This window comes from Genypterus blacodes, unplaced genomic scaffold (assembly GCF_046128005.1).
Source record: "Genypterus blacodes isolate CSIRO-AG114 ecotype Tasmania unplaced genomic scaffold, CSIRO-AGI_Gbla_v1 ptg000053l_1, whole genome shotgun sequence".
Lineage (NCBI taxonomy): Eukaryota > Metazoa > Chordata > Actinopteri > Ophidiiformes > Ophidiidae > Genypterus > Genypterus blacodes.
In genome coordinates, this window is record NW_027466865.1 from 2,731,937 (window position 1) to 2,744,744 (window position 12,808).

Below are 12,808 nucleotides of genomic sequence, written 5' to 3' on the forward strand. Positions count from 1 at the left end.
AGCTGTAAAATCCCTGTTGGAATCTATTGTCAAATGTCTTCAAATTTACTTCAGGCACTTGAATCTTCAAGCCCTTCTATCTTCTCCCTACTTTCAGGCAGAGAAACCATTCAAACATTTTTTCAGACCTTCAGACTTAACCCATTCAGCTGTTTCAAATATGTTCTTCAGACGTTTTTCAGATATCACAAGTTTAGAATACAGATTAAATGTTTTTCAGCCTTCTCCATGTCTTTTTTTCAGTCATCCCCAATGTTTGCTCTTTCTGGCCTTTTTGGGCCATAATACATTCAGGAAGTTCTCCTGGTTCTCACGGTCAAAGCCATTTTCAGATAGCAGTTAGTATTTGTGTGCGAGTCAGTTTTTTTTTTTTGCATTCAGTAATTATGGAAGGGGGAGCTAATGTCACACTTGTCAATGATCATCATTGACTCATACTTCTTTGAGAATCATGAATGATTGTTCAAAGTTGATATAACACTCCTTAAAGAACACGTTGGAGAGCAATAGGTATGATAGGTGTATATATAGGTGTAGGGTTTGGATGAATGGGGTGAAATATAAGGTGGAGGATGATACGGGAGGGTCAATGTAATAAGATCTTTGAAATTGACATGTGTTCTGTTTGTATTGTACCTTCAGTGTTTAAATGATTCATGAGAATATGCAATGAGATACTGATATTTTGAATGGGACCGGACACTAAGTGTGTTGGTGTGTGTGAGTGTGTTGAAGAACCTGAAATTGGATTTTTATTGCTTTTAGTATCAGCTGACAAATGTTTGTTCAATGTAGTACACTTACAACAGTTTCAAATACAGGTTAAAAAACAATATAGACAACCAGTGTAAGACATGGCATTGTACAATATCTAACCCCAAAGATAAGTCAATGCAGAGTACAATGGGAAATACAAATACAAGAAAATGCTAATATCACAGATGAATAAGTAAAGGCATCGAATGAAATGCCTAATGCATAATTATCTTAATTAAATATAAAATATGTGTTAAATATGTAAAATAAAATAAAATAAAACAATTATATGAATTTAAAACAACAACAACATATATAATATATTTAAAAAAGAGCAATGTAGAGGGGCTTAATCGAAAACAAGATATAATTCCCTCTGGAATGTAATGGAATCAGTTCCTTGCCTCGAATCACAAACAACACGTGTGCACCTGCAGGCTCCAGACTATAGGTGGCGCCTGTGTCGTTTGAAAGTACAGGTCTCGATCTTGTGTTGTTGTTAACTTGCTGGCGCTGCCCCTCTGCAATTGGATAACATTTAGCTCGCGCAAGTGTTTTATGACGTCTCGATCACTGATTGGCTGTATGTTCTGCATTCGTAATGAGGGGGGCGGGCTTTGTGGAAAGGAGTAGGTGACGTCAGTTCCCGTTTGCAGAGAGCGAAACAAATATGGCGATAGAGTCGAGTGGAAGGGTGCTTACGCTAACTTTATTCGTCTTTTCTTGTGTTTTGGCTGGCAGGCAGACCGAGGCCGCGGGCTCGGGGCTGGGCACCGACTCTAAGATACTTGGCATGAGGTTGGAAAGGAGCGACACGCCGGCCGGAACCACAGCGGATGGGGTTATTCAGGTGACCGAGGGCAGCGACATCCTCTTCAGGTTCTACGGGCTACGGATGCTCCCAGAGACTTCAACGCGCATCAAGTTTACAGAACTCTACGCCAGTGAAAAAGAGGATACTTCTGACCTAGACAAAACCATCCCTCTCAACAGGTCTTGCTACGAACACACTAAGGATGTTTTAATAAAGGGGAACATGAACGTAAGCAATCAGGGCACGTCCGGCGTTGTCAGTCTGCAGGTCATGCAGCTACGAAAGAGCGAGGTGGTTAAGGTGTTTACCTTGTGCGTCCGCGACAACCAGCAGGAGTGGCATCTGTTGGACGAGAAAGACGGCAGACTCCGGGTGGTGGAGGTGAAGAAATCCCTGCTGCCTATCTGGCTACAGGTGATCATCATCGCCCTGCTGCTGGTGCTCTCCGGTATGTTCAGTGGGCTCAACCTCGGGCTGATGGCGCTGGACCCTATGGAGCTCCGTATCGTCCAGAGCTGCGGCACGGAGAAGGAGAAAAAGTACGCCCGGAAGATCGAACCCATCCGTAGGAAGGGGAACTACCTGTTGTGCTCGCTGCTTCTCGGTAACGTCCTGGTCAACACTACCCTAACTATCCTCCTGGACGACCTCACCAACTCTGGGGTCGGCGCCGTGGTCTCCTCTACCGTCGGCATCGTCATATTCGGGGAGATTGTCCCCCAGGCGTTGTGTTCTCGCCACGGGCTTGCAGTCGGGGCAAACACCATCCTGCTCACCAAGCTCTTCATGCTGCTGACCTTCCCTCTGTCCTGGCCCATCAGCAAGCTCCTGGACTGCGTCTTGGGTCAGGAGATCGGCACCGTGTACAACCGGGAGAAACTGGTGGAGATGCTGAAAGTCACAGAGCCTTACAACGACCTGGTGAAAGAGGAGCTCAACATGATCCAAGGGGCGCTGGAGCTCAGGACCAAAACGGTGGAGGATGTCATGACCCCGATCACCAACTGCTTCATGATCCACAGTGACGCCGTGCTGGACTTCAACACCATGTCCGAGATCATGGAGAGTGGCTACACACGGATACCAGTGTACGAGGACGAGCGGTCCAACATCGTGGACATCCTGTTCGTGAAGGACCTGGCCTTCGTGGACCCGGACGACTGCACCACCCTGAAGACCATCACCAAGTTCTACAACCACCCGGTCCACTTCGTGTTCCACGACACCAAGCTGGATTCCATGCTGGAGGAGTTCAAGAAAGGTTTGTGCCTGAAGGTGATGGGAGTGGGGAGGTGGGTGAGCAGGTCAGCAAGTCTAGATTTGGTGATAGAGAAGTTATTAGTTTCACGGTTGGACCAGGGTTGAGTTTTCCTATAGCTGCAACAAGGACTGACCATTTCACAATTGCCCTATACACTGTTTAAAATACACAATATGGTGTTAGAGATCTAGGTTAGATTTATCTGTTTCTGGCATTCTATCTTGCATTTCTGTGTTCTGTTGTATTTCAACCTGTGCAACACAGTGACATGTGGTCGAGAAACCCCTGTTGAATCAAAGGTTGTGTGTAATCTCCATGCTCAGGGGTGTGAATCCCTGCCTCCACATAGATAATAGGCCAGTTGGTCAGTCAGTCGGGACAAAGGCGGGAGTATCCATTCAGTTAGATTCATAAACCTCAAAAGTATTTCATATCCGTTATTATTACTGAGGGTGTCGTGCCACAACCAACAGCAGTTTGAAATTGTTAAAAATGACAAAGTCCTAATTTGGACGCATCTGAGCACCTGCATATCACCGGAATCTCTGCATGCTGATGAGTCACTGTGATGATGAGTTTCATGATTCATTCAGTGGTTTCCTTTTGTGAACACATTTTCCCCTTGAATGTGTGTGTGTTAAGCTTCTGTGAGGTGCCAAGCCAATCATCCATATCTTTGTAAACAAAGCGACACAAAGTAACACAATTACACTGCTTACACTCAGCTCATGTTGAGTTCTTGTTAAAACTGTCAGAGGTTTTGATTTGACCTCTCAGACCTCAGATTGTAGTTTGTTGTGTTGTATGTTGTGACCTTTTCTAGTGGACATTATAGAATGTTGCAGTTTGTTATTCACACACACCGACAATTTGTGCTGTGACTGCTGTGAAAAGTGGTTTAATATTGAGTTATTTCGAGTTATCAACCATCAGTGTTGGTCCTGTTGATAGATAATAGTGTTGGAGGAAACGCTACCTGAAAAGCTGTCACCAAAATACGTATTGAGGGAGAGTGAGTGGTTTGCGTCATGCTTTTGTTTTTGACCGCTCCCCATTTTTCTTGAAATATGAGGTACGTAACCAAATGTACCCAATGTACACATGCAAACGCACAACATACAAATTTGTACATGCAAATGCAGTGTAGGATCCTGCTGTTTTGTGCCACATTACTACCAGAAATGTTAACTTCTGTGCTTTTGCTGATACTGTTATCCTCATTTTCTACAATTGGAATCAAGCCAACAACACTTGGGGTACCTCGTGTACTTGTTGACAACTAGAATACGAATAGACAAAAGAAATAGATATACAATAGAAACGAATAGAAATTATTGGATCATGGCTATATATGTTTTGCATTTTGGCTGAAGCCTGTGTGAGTAGATTTGCCTAGGTTATTACTTGTATGTTGGGTTCAATGAATGGATTTTCAGCATAGTTGTCCAATTGAATCAGCAATTTGTGTCAGCGTGTTTCAGGGACACTGTTGTTGGATCTTCTCCATGTCTTGGGCACCAGTTACTGAGAAGTTGCCCCCCTGATGATCACAAACACCTGCCTCCATATTCAGATTATTGTGGTATCAGACACCATAAATCACAACCATATTTGTGAATGTGGCCATATGACATTCAAATGAACTGCTAGTAGATGTGCTTTGTTCAAGGTTACTCATATTGCCGAGAGGTTATGTTCTTAGTCTTGTTTGTTATGTAGCAATTTATTGAACAACCTGTTAATAATCAGATATGGTTGACGAAATACAATGTTGTTATTTCTATATATTTCTATTATTAGAATTACAAGTATGACTTTGCATTACAGCCAGTGTGCAGGTCTGAGCTGTCAACTGCTTTGCATTTATTCAGTGTAGCTCTTAGATGTTGTTGTTGTGGAGGATGCAGGCCTGACAACACTTGTCATGGTTAAATAATGCAGAAATGCTAATGCAAATGTGCTGTGTTTACGATCAAGTGGACTCTTACACTGTTCGCGCGACTTTGAAATACAAATCTTGAGTATAAGCAGACCTGAGTTTGCTTCTGACTTTGCACACTCTCCTATTTACACACATGCACAACCATTGAGAACACACACAGTCACACACCAACACTACAGGGATTTATTTTTCCTCTCTCAGGAATCTTGTCTCAAGGTCACAGACAGTACACACACACACACACACACACACACACACACAGACACACACACACACACAGACACAGACAGAGCCTCACACTCTCACTGTGTCCTTTTTCGTGCACAGTGAGGAATAATGATGACCTTTTTGTCTCCATAGCTGCCTCAGTACATTTAGATTGTTTGGTGGTGTAGTAATTTAATCTGGGTTAGAACTATGCTTGTAATCTCAGCTATTAATCAGTGATTCAAATCATTTAACATTTTTGTTGTAAAAGAATCCAAATCGACATTGACATGAAACAGAAAAGCAACACAGACACGTCAGATTGGACAAAGTTCATATTGTTACATGTGAAACATCGCTTTGGTTAGCAAAAATGAGGGCACATTGTTATTATGTATATATATATATATATATATATACAGTAGCTGTTGAATTCAAAGGTTGTTTTGTTGAATACAGAAACGTTTATGTTGTATAGGATGAGCATCCTCACTCATTCATCAGGCTGTGTTCTGTACTATGGGAACAGGAGTATTAAACGAGTCATTTTGTCAGCAAACCATGTAAACAGATTAATCCAAATATGGTTTTATTTAGAGTATTTTTATAAACACAGGCGCGGTTTAACACAGAACCAATTCATGGAATCTTTTAGGGGCCGTGACACAGTTGACTGTTTCTCGGTTGACCGTTTAGATGATTCATGACAGAATCAGAGGAAGCAGTCGGCCAGAATGAGCCTTGTGATTCATATTCCACGCATATAATGGGAGCATTTAAAGAAAGATTTTATGGCTACTCATACAGACTCATACATAAGAACTCCTTAAGTAGAATCAAAGTGAACACAGCTAAAATGATGGACTCTTTGGTTTTGTAATGTTATGTCTTCATGTTTTCCTTATGACTTCATTACAAGTACATGCATGGCAGCTGTCAGTATATACAGTAGTAGCTCATTTTCAGAGTAAGCAACCAGAACTGGGTATTAAAGATGAGGGCCTACTCCTGAGGAATCAAACTTTTCTTACAGAACCTTGACAGAAGGTCAAAGTTTACCCTTGCCACACTGGTGATCATATTTTGGAAGTGTAGGACCACAGCATCATATAAATGCGCGTTGAGCCATAAAGAAGTGGGGGAAAACATTTCTTTCCTCTTTCTTGAAGCTCCGGGCTGTGACGGTGCCGTCTTAAGCCCTGCAGTGGTGGATTGTGTTGTTGTGGTTACATACAGGATTGATGATTGGCTGGCCCCCCCGCCTCGCCGCTGACCCGACTCCCCACTTACACCTTAAGTTCCTTCACTTGCTGCTCGGCATCAGTTGTCATGACGATGGCATCCAGCAGTGGCTCTGTGTGTGCACAGGTCAACTTTATTTTAAAAGCCTTCCTAGTGAGTGGGGATTACGTCATATACTAAATATCACATTAGACTTCTTATTGTATTATATTCGACTTAAAACTTGTAAGTAAAGACTACATAACAGATGCTAAACTTTGATTTTGATCTGATTTAAGCAATAACCCCCCCCACGCCCCCCAAGTGTGAAGACTTTCAATGTGAAGACTAAACACTGCATTCCATATTAAGCCTCAACACTTTGCTCCTGTTGGGAAATGGAGCGTCTTAGCTTTGGTTTTGTGGTTGTCAGGTTTGTCTAGGATGTCCACCGTCTGGACTTTCTATCAGTGCCCAGGCACTTGTCTGGCCACCCCACCCAGTGCTTAGGACCCAGCTGTATTTGTTTCACTTTGATGAGTGTTGATTTTAGCAGCAGCCGCTCGTCAGATCTGTCTCTCTCTTCTCAAACCCACCTTTGCTAGAGCGGGATGACATTAACAGCTTTTTAGTTGTTGTCCGGATGAGAAGGATTACGGTCCCTTCACTGTATTCTTATTTAGCTTATTGTGTCATCATTCTTTTGTTCTTACTGTCTGCTTCTAGTCCCCCATCCCCCTTTCGTCTCTCCTGCAATCAGTTCTTAACTTGTCCTATGTTCTTCTACTATTCTTTGACTTTGTACCTGCACTTGCACACACATTAACCACCTGTCTTTGTTTTCTTTAATGACACTGGCCTTGCAGAGTTGTGTGTGTGTGTGTGTGTACTGTTTGTGGCCTAATGAATTGGTTTACTCATATCATTTCTGTAACTGTTACTCAGAGTAAGCATACTTTAAATGGTTCCAATTCCATTCGCATTAAGATGTGTACATGTTGTTCCCAAAAGCAGAATTATTGCCTTAACTGCATTAAGTGCATGTAAACTGTGTACTGACTATACTATTGTGCTTAATGCTGTGGGAAAGTGCTCTGAATTTATCATGTGAGATATTATAGTGCAGGTAACAGTTTTTAGGTTTCCCCTTAAAAAAAGAAAATTTAAAAGGAACCAACAATGTGTCGCACTCACACACAAGGTTTTGTGAGTGGGTGTAAAAGATTGGCCAAACCCAGGTGTTGATAAGGCCTTTGTCACGCGGTATGAAGTGATTGTTTGGGTGGACTGTGTCCTCCAACGTTAGCCCCCTCCTCTCTCCCTCTCCTGTTTTTCTGGATTCTCTCTCTCTCTCTCTCTCTCTCTCTCTCTCTCTCTCTCTCTCTCTCTCTCTCTCTCTCTCTCTCTCTCTCTCTCTCTCTCTCTCTCTCTCTCTCTCTCTCTCTCTCTCTCTCTCTCTATATATTGTTGACTGTCTTGGATGGAAAATCGTTTTTGCTTACATTGTTAATGGACACCATGTGCAGAAATCTTAAATCTTCATCAGGACAAAAAAAGCCCCACATGATTAGATAGAAAGCAGCCATTATGTCTTGTAACACTCACCACACCCCGCAGACGAATAAGAAACACTAGATTATGTAATAATACTGAGCCGTGAGATGACATTTAATCCATATATAGATCGGCGTGTGTGAGTGTTGACAAAACTTTGACTTTCTATTTTTATGACATTTTCCTTTTCTGCTGGGTCACCAAATTGCACAAACACAAACAACTCACTCACACTCCCCTCTCAGCTGACTGAATGCTCTGATTTCATTTGTACGACATAATACCTGCACGAGTGGTTTATTTGTCACTATATGTGCACCATTTCTGCAAATCTGACACCTAAATCAAATACAAGCATGCAACAGTGAAAACCTTTGCACTCAAAGTGAACTGATGGCCTGATTGAGCCACTCAGGGCTCCATGTGGCCTTATTAAACCTCCAGACGTTGTTTTAGAGTTTGTTTTAACACAGCAAGGTCAGCATTAGCATGTGTGTGTGCTCGTGAGGTCACTCCAAGCCTGGTTCGGCCACAGACACACACCTTTCTCCCTGATTTCTCTCTGCGTTCTTATCAGGCGTCTGCTTTTCTCTTTTTTCCTGTCTTGTCATTGGAGGTTGAAGTGCTGCCGGTGCATTCATTCCACTCCCTCCCAACTTCATGTATGTGTGTGTGTGTGCTTATGCTGCTTGTGTGTGAGTAAATTGCTGTATTGGCCCTAACGATTTCAGTCTGCATTGGGAAAGGGCAGGTCAGCATGACGCACACACACACGCACTGAGCCATCTGGGCTGTTTAGATACACATCATATTATGTAACATTAGCATTAAAACACACACAGAAATATGATTCCTCTCCTAATCTGTTGAACCTTGTTTGCTCATACATTGTTGGTACAGGTTTTCTAACCACTTCTTTGGAGTGTGTTTAATCAAATATCCGGTATTTATAGGTGTTGACAAGGGGAAGGGGGATGTGTGTCACCAAATATGCAAGTTCATGAAATCATTAACAGTGCAGGAAATAAGACAACAGAATAAAAGGATTTCTGCATTTCTGCATAAAATCCAAGTTTTACCTTTTTTTTATTGGGAAATATTTGACTTTTGTCTTGAAATTATTCAGATGAAACAATCTGAAAAGCATAAAGGTTTCTGGTTGAGCTGTCGCTCTTTAGCTGGAAAAACAGGTTAGAAAAGCTTGCAAAACAAGCTTTTGTGTTTTGTGTGTGTGTGTGTGAGAGAGCATGTATGCAAGTGTGTGTTTGTCCATGTGCATATTTCTGAGCGTACGTGTTTACTTCCTCCCCTCAGTGCATGCATGTTTTCTGTTTGTGGTCAGCACTGTGGACATGAGGTCATTTGTGTTTGAGCGTGGGTGGTATGTGTGTGACATTCCTGTCTTATACAGACCCCCCCACCCCCCCCCCCCACCCCAGCTCTTTGTCGTTGAAGTTTCATGTCAATAAACACAGCAGGCTGACATGCCAGTGACAGTACCGCTACCAGGCTAAAGAAGGACACATTAAATTAAATCAGTCCTGCAGCAGTATCTGTGTGAAGATATGCAAATGAACATGATGTTAAACAGCCAAAAGCAAGCAGATCTTCACATGTACAATCCACTACTCTGATGCGGTGAACAAAAACCCAACGTTCTTAATTTCGGTCATAGTGGATTGCGTCGGGCTGTACAGGTGTTGGGGTTAGGGTCAAAGATCTTCAGGAGTTGTGTTTCATGTGTGAAATCAGTGCTGGTGTCAGTTAGTCAGTTATTGGTGTACGACAGAAAGAGAAGCTGTGGTCTGTAGCTCAGCAACTTTGTACTTTATGACAAAGGTCAATGTGTTTCGACGTTCCTGTTTCGGTACGCGTCTCTTCTCTGATCTCACCATTTGCTTCGTCTGCAAGTTAGAGAAAATCCCTTTGCGCTTTTGTGAGATTCATCCGACTGAATGCTGAACAGAGGCTGAAGTTATCAAACCACTTTGTTTTTTACTGAGAATGTGATATAGACAAATTTCCTATCCAACATATTTTAGCACCTTTACTCTCAAAATCCACCCAAATTACACAACCAAACCCTGAACTGAAGACCACATGTCACCAATGCAAGGGATTTCAATTTCACAGGATAAAATATGATATCTGTGAGAATCTGAGAGTTATTTTCAAAGATTATTATTATTATTATCTATTATTTTCAAGACCCAGGTCCTGGCTGAATGAAGCAGCTTGCACTTGGATGAACTTCCTTTGTGTGCGTGTGTGCATGCGTGTGTGTGTTTTCTAAAGAAGTTGATAGACTCTCAAGTGACTCTCTAGCGACCGAGGGTAAGTATGCCCCCTGGGGTCCCGCTTCCTCTGAAATATTGACTCAGCACTGCAGAGCGAGTAGAGAGAGGTCACACACACACACATGAGTGGCCTTTTCCATTACATTGTGTCTCTGTTTTGGTTGCTACAGTAAGGCTTGAACAACAATTAGCTAATGATTGTATTCACAGTCGTACCGTGGGATTCTGTGGGCTCATGTATTCCATCCGGTCAATATCACTCCCTAAGATGTTTACACACCAGCCAAGAAATGTCACCCTACTGACATGTTATGTACGACATAAACCTAATCAGCGATGATGTCATGATGATGTGACATCAGTATCATGGTTCAGCTTTTCAGACAAATTGATGACAGAACGTCTTTGATGAAAAAAGCTTGTTAAGTGAGCAGGACGACTGTCTCAGTTCCAGCCTTGTGACCGAGCCAGAGATGAATGTCCGGCCCCACTGTGCTCTGGAGACGTGTGAGTCCAGACTAAATATACAGCCCGTCATCTCTGACCTCACATGATGTGACATGGCAGAATACTTCAGTGAAGGTTGCCTCCTGGAAAATAGATCCCTCACACTCTCTGCTCTCTATTCCTGTGTGTGAAACCAAGCAAGGTCAATGCTAGGAATGTGTGCTGTGTTTGTGTCCCCGTGCCAGAGGCGCCCACTTGCCACGGCATGCAGGCTGACATCAAGGACACACACACACACAAGTAAATCTTATTGCCCTTGGTCTTCATTTAATGGCTGGCCATTTCAGTCTCCTCTGAGTCCCTATTGACTGCTGCTCTCTGTTTGGGAACAAAGACACTGAGTATAAATGTCGATGAGTTTTTGTTGTGACTGACCGTCCCCTCCACTGTCTCATGTTATCTCTCCTCAAGCCACGACGGCATGAGCCTTCAGGACAGTGAGGATAAACTATGTGTATGTGAGACCAGATGCTTTTTCAGGTGTCATCTCTTTTGACAGTCGAGGCGGTCCTACAATATTTATAAGGATTTGCTTGAATTAGGGTCAAAGGTCAAACACTTTATTTAGCTTTTTTCTCTTCAAAAATTGTCGTCATATCTGATTGTCACTCATAAAGTGAAACTCATTCAAGTAGTAAAATGTAATTACACTACTAGAACACGAATATGTGCCACCCTCTCCATCTGATCCCTCAATGATCCTCTGAGTGCTTCTCTCTGCCATTGATGTCATTAATAATTCACACTTGGTATCAGCGTCTTGTTTGCCAACTGGGCACTTGTGTGGACATGATGTCGCAGCTGCAACATCCACACTTGGAAGCGGTTAGACTTCAGTCGGGTATGTGTCTTGTGTGCGTGTGCAAACGTGTATGTTTGTTTGTGGTAGAGTGACGCCGCAAGACCAAAGTCCTGGCCCCGCCCAAACTGTAACGACATGTACACATTAACAAGCTATTAGTGGTGCAAACGAGGGAGGTGTGGAAGAACGGGGTCAGAGTTAAAAGAGAGCAGGCATCAGATTTGAAGCCATGATGATGTAGATGTTTGTCATCATCGTGGGTGAGGGTAGGGGGCTCAGCAAGGTGCTCTGGTTCATTTCCCAGATATTTAACTTTGCCTTACTGAGACTTATGTGGCCACTTTAATACAATGCAGGTTAAAAGGACTTTACCAAGGAAATTCACCATTTGTACAAGGAAAAATTGTCTACTTTGTTTGTTTCCATTTTTTAAATTGATTACACCAAACAAGACAGGAATTACACATGCCTGTGCCCTCACAGCAAGCACAAGCCAAATGTCAGCCTCAGATGTGCCACCAAATCTCCCACTTGTCACAGTTGCCACGTTTGTTTTCATTGAATGCACACGTTCAGCATTGTTATGACGGATTTGATCATGGTCACGATCATGGAAGATCGTGATCGACGATCTGTTGGATATGCAGTTCTGCACAGAAACGACAAAGACAAAAGACAAGTTAGTTTGAGACTGAATGGAGAGATATGGAGACACACTTCAGGCAGCAAAACCTGGATGATAGTAGTAATTCTCTCTTTGTCACACACCACAACCATTTTCCTGTTTGCCGAATCTGGAAGAATAAACAGAGCTGTCGCCATGGCCACACTCCCTTAACACTGCCTGCCATGTCGTTGACTGAATGACACTGAGTGATTGATGGATCAATTGTATGACGAGATAACTAATTCTCTCTTTGTCTCATTTAGGAAAATCCCATCTGGCTATTGTGCAGAAGGTGAACAACGAGGGGGAGGGAGATCCTTTCTACGAGGTGCTGGGATTGGTCACGCTTGAAGATGTAATTGAAGAAATTATTAAATCAGAGATCGTGGATGAATCAGATCTTTACAGTGAGTTGGCTTTTTTGATTTCTTTGCTCATCACTGCTGTTGTTCAAGCAATCGGCAATTTATTGATTGATAGGCTGCCCGATTGCTTTACAGCCAGTGAAGATGAGGTCAGTTGTAGTTATGTGTTGATCCTTAATTCGTTTTTTGTTGTATGTGAAACAGGCTTTATAGAACTGCAACTATTATTTTGAATTAGGCCCTGCAGCCTGTGGATTTCCCGTTTGATGTTTTTAGGCATTTTTAAGATTTGTCCTCGGCCTAAATAATTTTTTTTAATAACAATTACATGATTGATGCTGATTTCTGCCTGCCTGTCTGCCTGTCTGTCTGTCTGTCTGTCTGCCTGTCTGTCTGTCTGTCTGTCTGTCCACAG

At 42.7% G+C, this 12,808-nt stretch overlaps 1 protein-coding gene across 1 annotated transcript in view; it reads left to right on the forward strand.

Annotated features, from left to right (window-relative positions):
- Positions 1 to 1,416: 1,416 nt before the first annotated feature.
- Positions 1,417 to 12,808, forward strand: part of LOC143001519 (metal transporter CNNM4) — a 38,460-nt gene continuing 27,068 nt past the window's right edge. The window contains exons 1-2 of the mRNA XM_076151158.1: positions 1,417 to 2,831; positions 12,292 to 12,435. Coding sequence (XP_076007273.1) covers positions 1,427 to 2,831; positions 12,292 to 12,435 — 1,549 coding nt within the window. The 5' untranslated portion in view covers positions 1,417 to 1,426. The remainder of the gene's footprint in view (positions 2,832 to 12,291; positions 12,436 to 12,808) is intronic.